At 36.8% G+C, this 21,031-nt stretch overlaps 1 protein-coding gene across 3 annotated transcripts; it reads right to left on the reverse strand.

Moving 5' to 3' along the window:
- Positions 1 to 2,202: 2,202 nt before the first annotated feature.
- On the reverse strand, positions 2,203 to 10,741 carry LOC149180200 (uncharacterized). 3 transcript variants are annotated; one of them, XM_089415947.1, is made up of 3 exons: positions 10,605 to 10,741; positions 6,943 to 9,458; positions 2,203 to 2,337 (listed from the first exon to the last, which is right to left on the reverse strand). In XM_089415947.1, the coding sequence occupies exons 2-3, from the start codon at positions 9,415 to 9,417 to the stop codon at positions 2,329 to 2,331; spliced, it is 2,484 nt and encodes an 827-aa protein (XP_089272073.1). In that variant the 5' UTR covers positions 9,418 to 9,458; positions 10,605 to 10,741; the 3' UTR covers positions 2,203 to 2,328. The 3 variants fall into 3 exon arrangements, with proteins under 3 accessions (XP_089272073.1, XP_089272072.1, XP_089272071.1); XM_089415946.1 differs by lacking the exon at positions 2,203 to 2,337 and adding an exon at positions 6,468 to 6,593; XM_089415945.1 differs by lacking the exon at positions 2,203 to 2,337 and having other exon boundaries at positions 6,725 to 9,458.
- Between the last annotated feature and the right edge of the window lie 10,290 nt (positions 10,742 to 21,031).

Genomic DNA, 21,031 nt, shown 5'->3' on the forward strand with positions numbered 1-21,031 from the left:
CATTACTGAGACAATCCATCTTTTATCTGGAACAAAATCATACATATCTTGATGAGAGAACACATTCATGCAGTCTACAAAATCGATTGAAATGTCTGCTTCTGTTTCAAGAATAGAATCAGTTATACCTGAACAAGGGAACATATCCCACTGCCTCCCTGACCCGTGCACTTTCCTTCTCTCCTGCCACCAATAGCTTCAATAACTTCAATCTAACGATGATCTGGTATTGCTGGCCCTTTTTCGTTCCCATCGCGTCCTTTTCTGTTTTTGGTAATCCTCCCAAGTCCCCTCCTTCCACCTTTTTTCCTATTCCAAATCAGGGTTTTCCCAGAGCGAATGTTCTATGGTCAGCATATTGAAGATGGAGGAGATCCATAGGTTCCAGCGCTGGCCCTTTTTCGTTCCCACCGCGTTTTTTCTGGTTATCCTCCCAATTCCCCTCCTTCCGCCTTTTTTCCTGTTCGAAATCGAGGTTTTCTGGAGCGAATCAGAGTTTCCTGCCGCGAATGATCTACGAAGTTTTCTGGAGCGAATCGGCGTTTTCATGTGCGAATGATCTATGATCAGCACATCAAACATGGGAGTGAGATCCATAGGTTCCAGCACTGGCTTTTTTTTCATTCCCGCCGCCTCCTTTTCGGGTTATCCTCCCAATTCCCCTCCTTCCGCTTTCTTTCCTATTCGAAATCGGGGTTTCCTGGAGCGGATCGGGGTTTTCTGGAGTGAACGCTCTGGTCAGGCCATTGAACATGGAAATGAGGGGCGGATCGGGGTTTTCTGGAGCACGATTACCAGCTAATGAAGAAGCAGTTGAGGCCAGTGAAACTACACCATCCAACCCCTATCCTGTTGCAGTTGAGTAACCAAATGATCCGCCCACTAATTAAGAAGCGGGAGATTTCACACACCCATAAAGATATGGTATCGATGCACTACTACCGGCATCCGAGCATCCAGGTAAGAGTGGTTAACCCTCTCACGCATCCAAGCCTCCTACTATAGCCGCCTCAGAAAGAACTCTTCCTAAAGTTCATTTGTTAATAATACGCCTCCTGCTATAGCCGCCTCAGAAAGAACTCTTTCTAAAGTTCATTTGTTAATAATACGCCTCCTGCTATAGCCGCCTCAGAAAGAACTCTTTCTAAAGTTCATTTTTTAATAATACGTACTAGCAATTGTCCCAAAAGGTACAAAGAGGGGCCAATAAGATTATTAAAAGGAAGAAACCTCTACAGATAGTCAAGCATATACAAAGCTCGCTAGTGACCAAGGAAATAACCACGATGACCATCCCGTACCAGCACATTTGATAGTAAAACAACAAAACCAAAACCAAACCATTCATATCAATATATTAAGTTTAAAACACGTTCATACTAAAAACTCAATAGATTATTGGCAACACACTTTATTTTTTAACTAAAAAATAAATTATACCGTTTTACATGGTAAATGAAAAGTGGAGAAATTTGTGATTTGCAAATACTAAAACAAACCACTTACAACTTACATTGCTGGTTGACACTACAACTAAAACATTAACTAATTGTAATATGCTTTTCCACATTGTAATTTAATATTTTAAAATAACTGCGCGTTATCTAATCTATTCCTATCTTCAACTTGTAAACTCAATAATTATTTCTAAAATTGCTGTCCACTTATACCATATATAGAACCACCTTAATTAATAATGATAACCCCTCAAGTGAAGGTCAGATCAACAATAGTTAATTTCAAATAAGGAAAAACATTATTTACAATAGATTATATAAACATTAACCATTCCGCAATATCAACATTATTTACTTGGATTATGTCAACATTTACCATTGCGTGTATCTCGGTAACCATAACAAGATGGAAATAAGGTCGGCCCCGTAATATTATTTACTTGGTTTATGTCAACATTTACCATTGCGTGTATCTCGGTAACCATAACCAGATGGAAATAAGGTAGGGCTCGTTGTTGTATGGTGCGATTAGAAAGTCAAATTATAATATTCTTAAACCAATACTTATTGTATTCTTATGTGATGTTTAATAAAATACAATTAATTTTGTGATCTATAAATAATTTTGTAACTATTTTTATTTGAACATTAATATTAATAATAATAATAATAATAAAAAATGGGTTTTCCATTGATTGAAAACCTCAACTTCCCATCATTTATCATAACCCCTTGTTCAGTATTAATTCTTAGAAGATCACACATGTTGCTTTCGTCTCACTTGCAGTGTCTGCATTCTCCACATTCTCCAGTAAATAAGGGAAGCACACTCTCACCCTCCTTGAGGTCAGTCACCCCTTCTCCAACACTCTCAACAACTCTGTGTCAAGCAACAGATCTATAGTTAATGACCAATGCAATGCATTGCATTTTTGCAAAAAGGAAATGAAATGCAAAAAAACAGGGTGATATTGCATCGCCAATTTGGATTACTCCTTTGGCTCATTAATGGAAGGAGATTAATCTGCAGAGGATCATGCAAAATTTGGTAATTGGATGTGCACGTGTTCAATATTGATTATGCAAGAAAGCAGGATTGGGTTTTGTAATTTGTCAATTACTTTCTTTGGTTGGAGTTTTGATTATAGTTTAAAATTTGGTATTTCCCTAGTGACTGCAATGTGTAACTATGTGATGATACTCGAGCATCTGCGCTCTTCAGTATTGCTCTGCAATAGTTAGAGCTAAGGTTTTCCAGAGATTAAAGTAAGTCCCACTACTTATTTAGAACGACGATTGAGATTCAACGGCCCAGTTTCAAATGTGATCTACATTATCAATTTAGTATTTCATAATCGGCATGGCCAAACTGTCTATTTTGATTTTCGCAAATTCAATTTCAAAAAAAGATCTCCTGCACCCTAGACTGTAAAGCTCCTCACTTCTCTTGACCCAAATACAAAACTCAATTGATTTTTATAAGTCTATAAGTGCATGCTTCAGTCCAAAAATTGGCTCCAAACAGCTCATACAATATAATAAAATATGGTTATACAGATCTGTGCAGGTGTCAAGTGAATGAAAGAAAATTTACCACAGATTTGTCCATACTAGGGCACTGGAGGGGTTTTGTACCTAGCAATGTGCATACTGAATATGTGCTCAGAATTATCCCACAACTAAATGTCTGTTCATCCTCAACTCTTTAGGGCCCAACATGTGCCAAAAGGAACAATCTCAAAAGATTGCATGTCAGCCAAAAATGGCTTGACTTAAAATATAACAAGAGAACAGATACAATTGACATTGAAGCATCTCCATCCAAATACCACAACTGTAGTTGAATCAAGTGTGTTTCTTATAGTGGAGAAAACAAGGGATCTATCATGAATCAAATTGTGTTCTTATAGTAGAGAAAACAAGGGATCTATCTTATTTGTGAAAAGCACTCACCATAATCCCCAACTTTCTGACAGAATTAAGTCTTCTCGTTTCATGACACATGTACACACTTGGCTCACAAAAGTTTGAATGATCCATAGTAATCTATATCTACCAGAAACAATTGCAAAAATGAAAAATCATCCTGACGTCACTTGTAATCCTAGACTCTGACTGTATTTGTAACTATCACATGCCACGTACCAACACTAATTCTAAAGGGTTCACCCATAATAGTAATACTTTAGGTGACATCACGTAATTACAGAAAACCATCTTTAAGCATCTTGAACCCAAATGTCTATAGGTCTTGTGTGAATTTCATGATAGGTGCAACAAAATATATAAGAGTTCAATTTTGCAACAGTTAACGGAGGTTTTGCAATTTTTATTTAGGTAATGGAGATTTTGCAATTTTTATTCAGGTGTAAGCAAGACTAATATGATTTCACTAATTTTTTTTTTCTCGGTAAAGATTAAGTCTATTAAAGGAAAATAATGTACATCAGGAAAATACAACCAGGAGAAGCAGGAGCACAGGCAGCCGGAAAGGATATGCTATCCACCTCGGCTCCTGGAAGAAGAGAGAAGAAGGAAGAGATGAGCAGGAATTAACTAGAAGAACCAGGGAGCGAAAGCAAAGAATATGATTCTACCCAACATGGGCAGAGTCGACTATTCGACACTTTTTCCCTTTCTTTTTACCAAATTTGACCCATTCAGGAGGGCAATGTTGAGCTGGCATGGATTGCAAACTGAGCTGGGTTGACTGAGAGCTTTCCTTATCTGAATCCGAGGTGGAAGATTCATGAATTCTTGTCTGAGAGAATGGCTGGACGGACAAATTTTCAGGCTCAGCCGAGGGCGGATCCTGTGCCATCTTTGCATCCCCTTCCTCCTCATTCTCCTCCTCTTCATCCGAGCTGAAATCAAAATCGTCCATGGGTGGAGGATCATGAGGCTTCTAGCTTTTGGATTTCTGCTTAGGATTGACTTTCTTTTTTTGGGCTGGCATCAAGGGACAAGAGCTCTGAAGGTGCCCTGTGTGATGGCAATTGCGGCAGCGGAACGCTGTGTTCTCGTAGTCCAAGTTCTGAGTCCAGTGGAAGTCTCCAATCTTGAGATTGATCTTGTCCGGGAGACCTTTGCTCATGTCAATTTCTGCACAGATTCTGGCAAAGGTGTATAGGCCCTTTTCTCCTCTAGACGTGTCTGTGTCTAGAAGGCGGCCTAGAGAGTTACCTATCCCTTGGAACACTGCGAAGTGCCATAGATGTGCTGGGAGGTTAGGTAGTCTGACCCATATTGGGAGCTTGGTGATGATTGCTGTGGATGGATCGAAGTCTGGGAACCAGGGGGTGAGGAATAGACCTGCTGAACCCCAGAACCATGGCCCTTCTTTTAAGGCCTTTTGGTAGTCCTCATCAAAAGCAAACACTGTAATGAAAAAGCCTTTTGAGCATAACAGAACTCGACAGTTGTTGGTCCAGTTGGAGTGAATCCACTGGTAGAGGTCTGCTGTGCGCGGCCATAGCCCATTGAACCTGCATATAATACCATGCTCTGCAAACTTTTGGGTTTGCTCATCCAGCGTTGGATGCCCTATTTCGATTGAGGGGGTTTCCTCCAGTTTGTCCACCAGAAAAGGTTTGGGAGCCTGGACTGGTGGAACTGTTTTTTCCTGTTTCTGTGCATGGACAACCTCTTTGTATGAGTATGCCTTGGCAGAAGATGATTGTCCTGCAGCTCCCCCTCTCAAACGAAGGGCAATACTGATGGAAGCATTTCTTTTAATACTGTAAAAAGAAAGAGAGTATTGATCCTCAAGTTGTTTACCTTCGAAGAGGAGCCGTTGAGCTGCCGAAGGGATCCCCAGCTTGAGATCCAGTGCGTGCTTGAGGTCCTGCACGAGATCTGTGGAATTCACCCATTGGAGCAGGGTTTTACCGGAAATGAGCTTGATTTGTATCTGAAACGAGACAAAAAAATCAGAGCTCCTCTTTCCTCTGCAGATCTGAGACACGGGGAGGCGGGAGCTTTTCTGGGTATTCTTTTTCTGAAATTGCCTGAAGGGCATGAGAGAAGAGGATGGGGGAAATCCTTTGTCATTGAGACTGTTGATGCAACCTGCGCTATCAGACCTCCAAATGGCCCGTCCAGATAGATCCAGGGTTCTGAGGAAATTCTGGAATATAAAAACAGAGTACTGGCTATCTTTGGGGGCCAGAGGAGGAGATAAGAAGGTTGAGCAGCCTTCCATATTGCAGAACAACTTCCTGTTTGCCGTCATATGAGGAATAGCATGAGAATGATCCACCTGATCATCCTTGGCCTTCAGGTTTGCTGTGTGAGGTAAGCAACGGATGCTCGAAGCCGCCACGGAGGGCCAAAGACCGGCAGCCCCAGAAATCTGAGCGGAAATATGATTTCACTAAATTAGACAAGAACAACAAATCTTTTTGCTTATGACTGCTTTCAGATTAGCATTTACGAATGCGGTCTCCATTGAGCTATTAAAATAATAATAATAAATAAATAAATCATTATTTTTCTTTTTTTACTATGAAATTATATTGTGAAAAATTTCATAATGCAAATTTTGTTAGCTATTAAAGCAACTCCAACTTGGATCCACACAGAGTCGAACATCACCAACTCAAGCTGCCTTCTATAGGAAATGATACACGAGAGCAAATTCAGATATTTTGGCAAGGAGAACTGTCAGCAGTTTTCTACTTTGAACTCCAGCATGACAGACTGTTCCACACTTGATTCAAGAAGTCCACGTTCAGAAGATTTTCAGACCCCAAAATCAGAAGATATGGGTCCATGTCAAGACCCCAACTACACAGAGTCAAGAGACTATGTACTTCATGGAAATTGAGTACCCCTTAGGTTAGCAGAAGCTGGGAACAGTTCCCTCTAAGCAGGGAGAAAATGATGAGAACTTGCACCTAGCTTTATGCTTTTCGCCTTTAGCTTTAATTCTAACAACTTCAAGATGACTTGTTACGCATGCACTATAGACTCATCTTCCCAAAATGTTAAACGCTTTGTAGTGTGCATATAGATTTTATTCACATGTAATGAAAAGTGCACAGCACATGCATAATTGTGCCTACTTTTTGTGTGGCCTCTGATGCCCTGTGCATTTCTGCCCATGAGCACACATCACTTGATAATCAAATCAACCACCTAAAGGGCATAAAAGGTAATGAAATTATATATGGCAAGCTTGTGACGTCTTAAAGACAAAGAACACAACATTAAAAATCGCTCTACTTCAGTGATGGAAACAAAGCTCTGCCGCTGATGAGAAATAACAATAAGCAACAACATCATAAGGGTAAATTACTGTCAACATATTCACAGAACTTTAAAGACTTGAGACAGAAAAAAATAGAAAAGTGAAATTGGAGGTTTATATGCCATTCCTATTGCAGTGTCATCAAATAAGAAAGGAAGCGTTTCTTAGAGGATATCTATATCCAGATTCCAAACAAGACACACACGAGAATCAAGCATCAAGAATCTGTTTTCTTACCTTGTGGAATCGAGGGACAATTGACCTATTTTCATTGCAATATTTATCTCGCGAATCGTGATCACTGGACGGTTGGTTTTCTCCACCAAACCTGCCAGTATCTTCTTTATCAAAATCCTGATATCTACATCCAGTTAAATTTGAGAAGTGTTTTCCTTGCCGCCTTCTTTCAATCCTAGACCTCTGGTTTCCATCAGAAAGAGCAACCCCGTGGAATTGTCTTTGAGATTTTTCCATTTGTGATGCTGGAACAGAATGCAAATTGCTCCCAGAAGAGGAACGAGGATTTTCCAGTTCAGAGGTAACTGGTTGACTGCAAGATGCATCATCAGATATCCTACTAAGGATATGCTTTTTCAAGTCGTCATTAAATTTGCAGTGACCAAATTCATTCACCTCCAAAGCAGATAAATGATCAGTAATGGTTGAGAATGAATCAGAAACACCAGATTGCTTTTGATCCTTGGTTTGTGACTCTTTCATATCCCATTCTTGCTCAATTTCCCCGCATTTCTCAAAGTCATCCCGATGCCTGTATATACCTCTTCCTCGAGATTTCAAAGAGTGATTCCCCATGCCCTCTCCATTTGCAATAACTTCCACTAACTGTTTTCCCGTTTCCCTGGCATGCCTTTCTTTGATCACCCATTGTGCTGTTTCATTTCTGATGTCATCCTTTCCAATTATATCTGATTGGCCATGTCTGATGCGCCGGGCAATACTTTGGTTACTGTTCCTTTCGATTTGCACATAGGATTTAATTTCTGGTCCCTTTTTCCTGTCATCTGTATCAAATGTATTTGCAATGCGAGAAGTAGATTTTTGGTTGCGCACAACATTTCTACTTTCTTGATCCAAACCTCTTTTATCCTTTATAATCACTTGCTCAAAAGATGGAGTGGATGCTCCTCTCGAAACTCTGGGCTCATCAACTAATCGATTTGATGGATGTCCTTTCCAAGGCAGTCCTTCCTCTGGAACTGTTTTATTTCCTGAGACTTGTTTACTTGAGGAAGGCCTACAAAGTAACCGCACAGCACCTTTACCCTGTAGGTTGCATGGAAGCTCGGCATTGTTAAGGAAAATATTTCCTGATTGCAACTCTAACATCTTTTCACTGCGATCACGTTCAGACTGGCATACCACTGAGCCAAACATCAAGTTTCCATCTCTGCTGAATGGCTCTTCAGCTACAGCTGACCATGATTGACAGGGCACTGATCCAGTTTGACAAGATGAATTTTGGTTTTCATTCACAGGAAGATAGCAAGCATTTGAGCTTCCCCCAACGCACTTTTGGTTCCTATTCAGAGCAAAATCCCCAACATTTAGGTTTGCACTCCCAACACACTTTTGGCTTACAATTTCATTCATAGTAGCATTGCCTCCTGTACTATTAAGCTTATGATGTGCACCAAAACTGCCCAGCAAAAAACCGTTTTCTTCAGAAAGCCCTTGCAGGTGTTGGAAAAGGTCAGCCCCGTTCCCATACGACTGCGGCCAATGTTTCTGCTGGTGCAAAACATCACCAGTGAATGTGGGCCCATGATGATGATGATTCGCTACCCCCTTACTGCCACTGAACACTAGCCGAGGCTGCGATTGGGGCTGGGGCTGAGGATCATGAGACCAAGTTGGTGGTTGTCCTCCGCTCTCACCTCCTGCCCCCAGTGGCGGCCTCAGCGAACTCAGTGTCATCCAAGGAGCCTCGAGCACCCGGGAGATACCCAAATGGTCATTCTCATTGAAAGGGGAACCGGAAGATGCCCCTCCACCATCACCGCCACCAGGGCTAACAAACGAACAAGGCTCAGGAAAGGATTTATCATAGGGCTTTTGAATCTGAAAACCGCCCGCAGGAAAGACTGGATGATAAGGACTCATTGACTGGGGTTGAGGTTGGGGTTGGGGTTGGGGTTGGGGTTGGAGTTGGGTTGGTGGCCTGTGCAGCAGCGATGGATCAAAGGAACACGGAAATGGCGATGGCAATGGATGACGGGCCCAAGGCGATGGAGCATCTGTCTCGCTAACAAAATTAACATTGGCATCGTCGTGATTAACATGGCGGTAATCCACAGCAGTCGCTGGTGATGAATGTAAGTGCAACCAACCATGTGGATGTGGATGTGGAAGTGGACTTGGACTTTGAAGATGATGATGGTACCCCTGTGCTATGACTTCTTCCCCGCAGAAACGATGGCTAGGGCCTAATGCTGCAACTACTGGATCCTTTAGCTGCCATGGCTCTTCATCGGCTGATGATGAAGAACCGGCGATGGCTTCTTGTTTCCTCCTCCTTTTATCGGTAGAATCTCCTTCTCCGCCTCCATTGTTTGCTTGATTATTGCCTTTTCGAAGTAAGTGCAGAAGAAATTCACCGTCTGTCAGCACAGAAGAAGGCGATGAATGAGCAGCAGAAGCATGATCGCCTGTAATGGCAGGGGATGCCTTTGATTTTGGCTTCTCCTTCTCCATTCCTCCTCCACGAGCTGCGATACCCTCGTCACAAGTAATCGCTGTGGGTAGCGCAAGTTATCAGTGAAGAGGTAACAGACTCTGTTCTCAAAATACATATATCCGTATGATAACTTCTAGTTTCATTTGGGAAAAATACCAAATGGTATTCAACTGAAAATTAAGGCCATATCACAGGGCTATACACTAACCAACAATTTCTGTAGTGCACTACCTATTTGAGAGAGCAACAACAAAAGAGATGTCTCCAAAAACAAGAAATATGAAAACTTCAAATAAAAACAGCAAGAAAGCAAAACCATTCTGAGGTTTAGCAAAACCTTGACTAATGTAACAAACAAAATATAAATGCACATTGACGTTCATAAACAGTTCCTGTCGATGATCAAGGTAACAGTTAAATGGGACAGCCAAGAATTTTACCAAAATCTGACTGACTAAATATTTAATATGAAAGGCTACTAACATGCCATTCACCATGAAAAGCATGACATTGCAGGCACCATCTGCCCAGTGGTAGTCATCAGTTCAAACAGCCAAAATCATCACGTACGTACACATGATATATTATAGACCCCAGTACCATCTGCAGTGCCTGCTTCTATCATACCGTTTCAAAGGTTCGCTGATTGATATTGATTGTGTTCAGTTACATTCCTTATTAGCATCATTAATAATAATATTATGTTCTTACATCAAGACTAAAACTAAAGCAGGATTCAGATTTAACTCAGCTGTTATTTACACCTAAGTTGATCTTATATCTTGTTACATTAACAGCATTGATTATCTACACCTGCGGCACAACTACAGTGAAAGAAGGCTTTCAAATAGATTAAAAATCAAGCTGAGAATCATTCAAACTTCAACTCAGACATCAATTTACATCATAACCAAAAGTAAAAAGGCTTTTACTAATAGATTCATTACATCATAACCAAAAGTAAAAAGGCTTTTACTAATAGATTCATTTTGAAACGGGGCATTGTCTAACAAATTAGGTTTTAATCCATTTTTTTTTCCAGGAAAAGGTGAAATATAATAATAATAATAAGACTAAGACCGCACCGTAAATACAGTTAAGGAAGCAGCTGATGCAATTAAACCACGAGCTTATCCATGGCTGCATGTTTTTGTTTTAGTGAAACATCTTTGAAGAAATAAACTATAGTATTGAACAATCTTACCTTTTTCATGCCAGAAACGCTGTCATCCGTCCACTTCCCATCATCCTCCACTGATGCAGGATAGGAACCAGCTTCCGAATCATCGCTGTCGCCCGAACGATCTTTGAATGTTCCCACCGGCTTCTTGTAAGGTGATTCAACTGGACTTCGATTACTCCTTCTCTTAAAGCCCTGTTTATCCTTTAAAGCACCCCCAGCCATATTCGAATCAATGTTGGGCATCAGGGCGAAAAGGGGTTTGCTTGTCACTTTTGAACCCTTATTGCGCTCAACATTAACCTCGGCAACTCCGTTATCGCTACCATCGGCCAAGGGATCCCCTTCAAACTGATCAACATTTGTCATATTTTCACTCGGCTTGTTCATACAGATACCTTGAACATCAACCGGTGGAATCTTAGCTTGAACATCCCTAGGGACTTGATCATTGCTTTGATTAAACCATGTCTGGGTTTTTTTTCTTGTTCTGACTGCAGAAGGAGGCCTGGCTTTCAAAGTCGGCCGCATTGGCAGTACAGGAGGGATACCGTTGTCACGGGATCTATCCTCGCGGCCCTTGATTGCCTCCAGCATTTCCTCCATGGAACTGCGTTGCCGCAGCTGAGGAGGAACCATTATTGTTGTAAAGCCAGCTCAATCCTTAGAACATGGTTTCCAAAGCACGAATTTGTTGATCGTGCATCGCAGAACAGGGGTTTCAAGCTGTGCACCGCAATAGGGACCGCATAACTGGGTGGTTTTCGAGAGGGTTGAGTCCTCGCTTTCAGAACTCTGCCGACAAAGGTGTGGGTGGTTAGAGGGTTTATGTCGACTCTATGCCCTGCCAAGTGTCAGTCTGAGAAGCAAAGGGACGACGAAAGTCCCTTTCAAAGGAAGGCCTATCGGCCTAATAAACAATATATATATATATATTGTTTTTGTCTATTCTTTTCTTTCTTATTTCATCCTCCCAATTCCGATTCAGTTGTTAATACGTATATAAGACATCCTATTAAATATATCATCTAACATATATTAAATATGCTTCACATGTATGACATGGTAGTATAATATGTTCAACATTTAATGTTCGCTAAATATTGAAATCTCCATAGGATTCAAACAAGGCTATGTTCCTAATGTACATTCAAACTAGATAGGCAACTTGATATCCATGTTAAAAACTAGTATATATCCAAAATTCAATAGATATGACCCTAATAATCAGAAGTGTAGATCTGCATGAAAAGTTAAGACTTCAACTCGGGTTCAATCATTATCATAAGAGTGTCACAACAATGGTGTAGAATTTCATAATTGAAAATGCAAATAGCTAACATGAAAAATAGAATGGTTGAAACAATGGAATAAGAAATAAGACTATAACAATTCCATAGATGACTTTAATAAAAATTGTTATCATTGTTGTGTATTGCAGGTGCTAGGAGAGGCCATGGAAACAAATGAATTTATTTCCAATGAAGACACACAACATGATTTAGGGCATCAGGTACTTGAATATTACATTAATTTATGAAATATAATAAAATGAAATTTAGTTCCTGATCCTTGTTTTCCTAAACCTAGTAATTTATATAGTTTATTATTCAAACTTGAAAAAAAATAATGCATGTCGTTGATTCTTTTAGGTGGAAAATGTGTTTTCAACAAATACAAAGTTGAACCCTTTTACTGTAAAACAACCAAAATATTTACACAAGGGTGGACACCATACTGTTAAAGCACATCGAATGAGAAAGTGGGTGGAAGAAGATATGACAATTGACTCTACAAATACAATAGAAATTGGTGGCAATGAACAAGAGGTTAGTCATGATGATAATACATGGAATGAATACTTTGATACAAGTGTTATACTTTGTGGGTGCTATAAATAAGTTCAGTTATAAATTAATGGACGATATAAGTACATCATATAGTCTAATCTCTAGCCTTGGAAAAAATAATGCATGTATCAATTATTTTAGGTTGGCAATGGAATCGGAACAAATGAGGAGTTTAATCATTTTGATAGACCAATACAAATACCTGCATATGGACGTGGCCTACGCCGTACAATTAAATCACGCAAAAAGAAATGGGTGGAAGAGGATATGACAATGGAGTTTGTAAATGAAATAGAAAATCAACTCAATGAACAAGAGGTTGGTCATGATGATACTACATGCATAGATGAATAATTTGAGACAATTGTTGTTTTTGGATGTTCCTAAAGTAGAAAATCTAAGAATATGAAATTAATGTGGCTTGTTTTTAAAATAATGTGTTCAAAAATAATATTTTTAATTTATTGTATACATGTATAATGTTGTTTTGTTGAGTAATTTATTGCGTATATCTTTGAAATGGATCCATGTTCTATACAGTAATTGCTATCTAACATTAAATAATGGTTGCATTTAATTATAGGTAAACGATGTTGATGATACACTTATTAATGATCAAGATCCAACTAGACCATTAAGAATTCAACGAGATGATCCAATTCATCCTTTAAACCATACTAGGAGAAGAAGAGAAGCATTGAAGAGAGCACTACCACGTGAAAAATTTGAGGAATTGATGAAATTAGCATACATTGATGACATGCCATCCACTACTCAGAGTAGAGATGTCGATGGAAATGTAATGCATGAAGAAGGATTGAACGAAATGCTCACAAGTTTCTTTGGGGATGGAAACAATGATGAGGGTGATGATCCTATGCATAATAATGATGATGCTGATATAGAGGGAAACTACCGCCAACATAATTATGATGATATCAACATCAATGCATCAATTAAGCAAGCAGCAAAGACAGTGGTGTTCAAATCGGGTGCAAGTAGAACATCCAAGCTTTCATGCACATTAATATTATTGGAAATCAAGTCATTATTTGGTTGGTCAGACAAGAGCTTCACTACCTTACTAAAGTAATTATTTGAATTATTTTTCTAGTTTTGCACTGTCAATTTGTGTCCTCAATTAGAATATAAGTACTAACTTCATTTAATTTAATTTGAGGTGGATTTTACATTATGGTATATAAACAACGTTATAAATGACATTTTTAACGTGTAGGTTTGAAAAAAAAACTTGCAGGGCTCTAAAGGATAAAATATTCCCTGAAGATAATGTGTTGCCATCAACTTGTAGAGAAGCGCGTCAATTGTTAGTCAAGTTGGGGATTGAATATAAGCAAATTCATGCATGTAAAAATGATTGCATCTTATATAGAGATGAATACAAAGACAATGAAGAATGCCCTGTTTGCAAAGAGAAAAGATATCGTACGGATGTACAAGGTTCTACAGTTCCAAATAAGGTTTTACGACACATGCCAATTATTCCTAGACTACAATGGATGTTTCGTTGTAAATCTCTTGCACAATTGATGGATTGGCATGCAAAGAATAGGAGTAAAGATGGATTCATGCGAATTCCTATGGACTCCAAAGCAATGAAACATATAGAGGAAAAATGGCCAAGAAAATTCAAGGATGAACCTCGCAGTATTAGGTTACGACTTGCAATGGATGGAGTGTGCCCTTTCTCTTTCCTAAGCTCAAATTATAGTGTTTGGCTAGTTGGACTGATAGTATACAATATTCCCCCATGGATGAGTGTTAGAAAGGAACACCTTATGCTAACTCTCATCGTTCCAGGAAAACATCAAGTGAAAAAAATGGATGTTTACATTGCACCTTTTATTGATGAGATGCAATTGTTATGGAAAGGCATAAGAATGTATGACATATCACGTCCTCCATCAAATAGGTCCTTCATGTTTTATGGCATACTATGTTGGACAATTCATGATTTCCCAGGACTTGGTGTTTGTTCTGGTAAGAGATCAAATAATTTGCATATTCGTAGTACATCATAATTTATTTTCAATTCAAGTTGTATATAAGTATTACATTATTATTGTTTTCTTATGTAAGCTAGTTATTGATTATAGGGCTACAAACAAAAGGGATTTTTGCATGTCCAAGATGTGCTGAACAATTTGAAGGGCGATATTCTAAAGATCTACACAAAGTTATATATGCAAACAACAGGGTTTTTCTACCACCTGACCATAAGTTCAGAAGCCGCCTAAAGAATCAATTTGATGGAAAAATTGAAAATAAACCTCCTCCCAAGGTTATGGGTCCAGCTGATTGGCTTAAAATGTATGGAGATGCTGAATCAAAAGCTTGGAACCATTTTTTTCGTCATGATCATTCAATTGAGGAACCAGAACAAGTTATGGTTGAAATGCCAAAAGGAATGAAAAGGAAATCCATATTTTATGATCTCCCTTACTGGAAGGATCTATTAATATCTCATTTAATAGATCCTATGCATGTTTTCAAAAATGTCCCTGATTCTATTTTTCGACATATATCTAGCAAAGATAAAGACACTTTGTCATCAAGGAGGGATATTGCTCTTTCACGTACCAAATTTGATAGAAACATTTGTGGCCAAGTAAGGAAAATGAATCATATGCAGAAGCTCCATGGATACTAAAAAGGAAAGAGTTAGATCAACTAAAAAATGTGATTCGTTCAATAAGAACACCCACTGGATATGGATCATCATTGAATAAAGCTTTTACAGTAGAGGGACATATCACAGGATTCAAAACACATGATTATCATAATTTTATGAAGGTATTAACATCAATTAATTGTTATTCTTATCATTTACTTACTAAAACTTATTTTGATATATTATGATAAATCAATACTAATGAACTATAATAATTTGGTTTGATAGCATATCATGCCACTAGCAATAAGAGGGGATTCATGCCTTACAACTGACTTAAGGAATGCCATATTTCGATTATCAGCCTTTACGAGGTATGTGGTCGCTTGATATTTACAAGGTTTTACATGGTATGAAATGTTCCTCTATATGATACAATGATATATTATATCTCATTCTAAATGTCACTGAAAATTCATACTAACTTAATGACAATATCTAATTAGGTGGGTGACCTCTAAAGAGATCCATGAGTCTGAAGTGCCAAGATGGAAGAAAGAAATCACAGAAATTGTATGTGTATTTGAAAAGGAGCTCCCTACAAGTTTCATGGACCTACAGGTCCATTTACTTATACATCTAGTTGATGACATTGAAATGGCAGGTATCATTTCAACAAGATGGATGTTTTTCTTTGAGAGATACATGAAAAGCCTAAAAAGATATGTCCGACAGAAGGCACATCCAGAGGGTTGCATGGCTGAAGGGTATGTACTAAATGAAGCATTTTTCTTCCTATGTGAATTCCTTGGTAAAGATTTTGAAGATGGTGCACAATTTTGGGATCAAGAACGTGCATCTGATATTATAGATGGAGAAAAGCCTCAAACTAATGGTGTTCAAGAAGTAATTGGTATGTAAAATATTCATTATTATAGTTATTTTAGAATCATTTACTATATCATTTTGAGCTTCCCGAATTGAAAGAATAATATTTTAAGTTTTAATTATACATGTTGATTTTTAATAGGTGTTGATGAAAGTGTTGTGCTCAACAAATTTGTCCTCTACCAAATGGAATTCATGAATAAATGGATTGATATGTATGATATAAAAAGGAAAGAAGTGTTAGAAGCAAGGAAACAATTTAAGATATCAAACCCAAGGAATACCCCACTTCCCACTAATATTTCCGGTCAATGGGGAAAAGAATGCACAATAGAATGGGTTTCTAAACAAATTCAAAACCAAATAGATGAGGAAGGAATAGATGCAAACATAATAGAAGATGAGATCAACATGTGCAGAGGATGTGAAAAAAAGGTAAATTTTGAATTATTACAAAATGTTGCTTGAATACATTAATCACATTGTTAACTATTTAACTATGCACAATCATATTTAATTTCACTCAAGTAAATGGCTTGTCACAGGTGAGGAAGTATCCTGCAATGTGGGCATACGGTCATCATTATCGTGTAGAAAGAGTAGATGCAAAAAGACGATCCTTCGATTGTGGGGTCATGGTTGATTTCAAGCAATCAAGTCGAGCAAGTTCAAAAGATAAAAATGTTATTGAAGGGAATCTTCAATACGTTGGAAAAATACAAGAAATTATTGAGTTAGATTACCGCTCTTTCAAATGTATTATTTTTAAATGTAAATGGTATGAAGCATTTGACAGGACACGGAGACATGATATCCATAGTGGATTGTTTTCTATAGATTCATCAAAATACCTACCACTGGATAAGGAGCCCTATGTTCTACCAATTCATTGTGAGCAGGTATTTTTTCACTAAATAAATATAAGAAATATAAGAAATAATGGTTGTATGTAATTTTGTAATTCATTTTTTATTGTGGATATATACCTTCTCATTGATAATAAAATTTGATACCACTGGAGATCTAATATATTTATCTTCTTCACATGCAGGTTTTTTTCTATGAAGATATTTTGGATCCAAAATGGATATTTGTCATTCATTATGATCCAAGATTAAGGCATATATTCGAAGATGCCTCAATCAATACAGAGAAAAGTAATGATGACCAACCAAATATAGTTCAAGAATCGGGGAACATAGAACAAATTGGCATCAATGATGATGTTCAAGATGATGATGTTCAACCAGAGGACTGTGAACTAGATGATGGTGACAACATTCCTTTAGCAGTATGGAGAAGCAGGGCTAGAGGTGTATTTTCACAAAATGATAAATTAGATGAGGCAATTCACCATGACAACCAACAATTTCCAAAGGCAAATGATCTTATAGAAGAAGGCAATATTGATGATATACAATATGAAGATCAAATTAATAGATCTGGTAACACTGATATTTTTGATGACGAAACAACTTTTATTGATACAAAATATGACGAAGGTGAAGATGAGGATGATCACAATATGACTTTAGCAGAATGGTTTAGGAAGAGTAATATTAATTTCTTGCAAGAACATATGAACATTGACAAGGAAGCATTGGAAGACATAGATGCAGATGATAACATAAATGAAGACTTCTAGATAATTTACAGGGTATGTCATTCATGTTTAAATAAGGACAATTATTATGTCCCATTTTGAAATGATTCATTGTTATTTGGTTGTAATAGTCATTTAATTACCATGTTTAGAACTCATAATCTAAATTGGTGTTTTGAATATTCTTATAGGTATACTCATTACTTGATGCAATTAATGTCATTAAAATGTATGTTAGTTAATATGGTTTGTTGGTTGGAAATAACAAGCTCAGTTAGTTAGATAAGAGTTACTATGGTTAGTTTCATCTATTAGTTGAAAATGGTTAGAAATAATATGAAGTTATGACTGAGACAAAATGAAAATAATTTATGTGTGTATAAATTGTCACATATTGTGAATATAGACAAATATAGCTTAACACACAAATATAACTTGTTAAGTTGAATTTATGGAATTAATTAACACAAATATATTAAACTACACTACAATAAAAATTCGAATTATTAAGGATATTTGGATGGGTAATGAAGGTGATTCAAATTTTCTACTGAGTTTATTCATTTTTGTGATCAATAATAACTTTCCCACACGCAGGTAATATTTTCCCCATATAGGGAATCCCTAATGGCATAGGGTCCCTATCATTGTATTGTTGTCATCGTTATCATCATTTAATCATCATCCTCATTGCCATTGTCATCGTCATCATATTCACCATCGCCACCACTATCATAGGTCATTTTTGATGACGATTATCATCATATCTTCCTTGGTTTCTAATATATATATGTATATGATGATGATGAGAAAAAAAAAATCATTGGTCATAAAGGTTACCATACTAGACTATCTTTAAAGGTAGATCAAATTATTTTTTTGCACACTTCCAAAACATATGGTTTCTATTCCAAGGTAGATCTTGAACACATTGATGAATGCAACTTTGTCTTGGATGTATCATCCAAGCATTCTGTATATTTACAAGTTCACTTGTCATTTTCATTGTTTTTTAAAATGTTAAATATTTTCACGCATGATATACTGAATAGTTAATGGACACTACAAATAGTTTCCAGTACGGTTGATATTATTCTACTTATATGCTCTTTGTAACTGAACAAAATTATTAATTTTGTCTTGAAAATTAGACTTGTAGCACAAAGAAAATGGTTGGGAATTATTTAGTGACTATATCAATTCACAACTACTAACAATTGTTTTTGCTTTCTCCTTAAGTTTTGCAACCCAATTTGACTTAAATTTGCTTAACAGTGAAAAACCATTTGTCAATACTTCAGGTTTTACAAAATTCCTATAAACAACTATATCTACTTGGTAATCTGAAAAATATCAACAAATTCACAATCTCATATATTAGTCAGAAGAGGCCATCGTCAAAGTGAATCAAATACCAAGAATGATCTATGTCTGCTAAAACCTATAATCACATTGTTTCCTTAATAGCAACTAAAAACTTCTATACCCAGTTGTTGAACTTTTGCAACCAATTATAAACCTTCAACAAGAAGTAGTTTTCTAACGAGAATTATTGCCATATCTTCCTTGGTTTTACGAGGAAAAAGAAATAAAATTTCATTTGTTATCAAAGGTAAACCAAATTCATTATTGCATACTTCCAAACCTAGGGTTTCGTATCCAAAGTAGATCCTAACCACATCAATGAAACAAACTTTGTTTTTATGTATCATCCAAACATTATGTACAATTACAGACTCACCTCTAATCCATTGTTTATAAAAATGTTGAATATTTTCATACATGATATACTGAATAGTTGGACAATGAAAATAGTTGTCATCGCTATTCTTCCATTTATATGCTTTTTGCAACTTATTTGAAAGAGCAATTTTGTCCCAACAATTATACTTGTAGCATAAAGAACATGGTTAATACATATGATTAGACCAAAAACTAGTTACTACCAAAATTCAACCAAAAAAAATATTACTTCATAAAAATAGAATTAAAAACAAAAAATATAAAAACAAATATTTCCCAAATTAAAAATAAATAAATGATAAACTTTTTTTACCAAAATTTAGTGATTTTTTTAGTGCTAATACTAACATCACCATTACAACAAGATATTTTTCTAGTGCTAATATTGCCATTACCACAAGATATAAGAGGGATATAATGCAAAAAGTTTAATAATAATATGTATGTAGAAGATGGTCTTCACACTGGTGAATTCATGATAATCAATAGGACTACAGTCAAAATAATTGGATGTTATTTACTTTTTTACATAGATTGTCAAAATAATTGCATAAATCGGTTTTTTTTAACCAAAATTTAACAAAAACTTTGCTAGTGCTAACATTAGAACCACCATTACAACAAGATATCTTTCTAGTGTTGACAACACCATTATAGTAAGATACCTCAAGAGAGACAGCAAATTTTAAAAGTATGATAGCAATACGTATCCAGAAGATGGTATTGAAACTAGTAATTGTTCACGAATCCATAAGATTGTAAGGTCATTCTCATTATCATAATCATTGTCATCATCATCACCATCATCCTTGTCATTGTTATTTCCATCATTACATTATCATCATGATAATCACCATTCATGCCATCATCATCATCATTACGGACATTGTTTGCAATTGTTCATAATTGTAGATGTTGTAAGAAATATCATCAACCCAAAAAATGTGATCAGTGCTAGAAAAGGGTTGTTTAGGACACATTGATATACGTAAGAGAAATAACAACTCTATTTTTGACAGATGATCGATGATGATCATCATCACCACCGTTATCATCGTCATTGTCATTTTTATCATCCCCATCATCATCATTAATGTAATTTCTATCGACATTGTTGTAATCATGCATCATCATCATTCATGCCATTATTGTTTTTGATGATGACCTAGATGAAAATGATGATCATGACACCAAAGATAATGCTTATGATTATGACAATGACAACATCTAAAATTGGGAAGATTCGCCAACGTCATTAGCATCGTCATCATCATAATCATTGCCATCATCATCATTGTCATTGTAACCACTATCGTCTTTATCATCATAATCACAATTCATGTCATCGCCATCATCTTCATTTTCATCATTGTCAATATTATTGACATTGTCATCAATTGTTCATAATTTTCAATGCCATAAGGAATATCATCAATGCAGAAAATATGATGAGTGTTGGAAAAGGGATGCAAAAGCGAACATAGAAATGGGGGCAACAATAGAAGTAAAATTGGATGAAAAGTGGATACAACATAAGTAGATGCACAACAACATGAAAAACCTGACACAAAAGTGGATGCAGTTGTCAATGCAAACTTGGATGCAAACATGAAAGCAAAAGTGGAAGCAAACATGGGTCCAATGGTAGGTGTAAAACTTGGCACAAATTGTGGTGAAACAAATGCGGATGCAACAACGGAAACAAAAGTATATGCAAAAATGGATGAAACAAAAG

Source organism: Pinus tabuliformis, chromosome 3_2, assembly GCF_031772625.1.
Source record: "Pinus tabuliformis cultivar Carrire ecotype Pingquan chromosome 3_2, CPIR1, whole genome shotgun sequence".
Lineage (NCBI taxonomy): Eukaryota > Viridiplantae > Streptophyta > Pinopsida > Pinales > Pinaceae > Pinus > Pinus tabuliformis.

Coding starts and splice junctions, on each gene's coding strand:
- LOC149180200 (XM_089415945.1), bottom strand. CDS start 9,417: ATGGAGAAGGAGAAGCCAAAATCAAAGGCATCCCCTGCCATTACAGGC.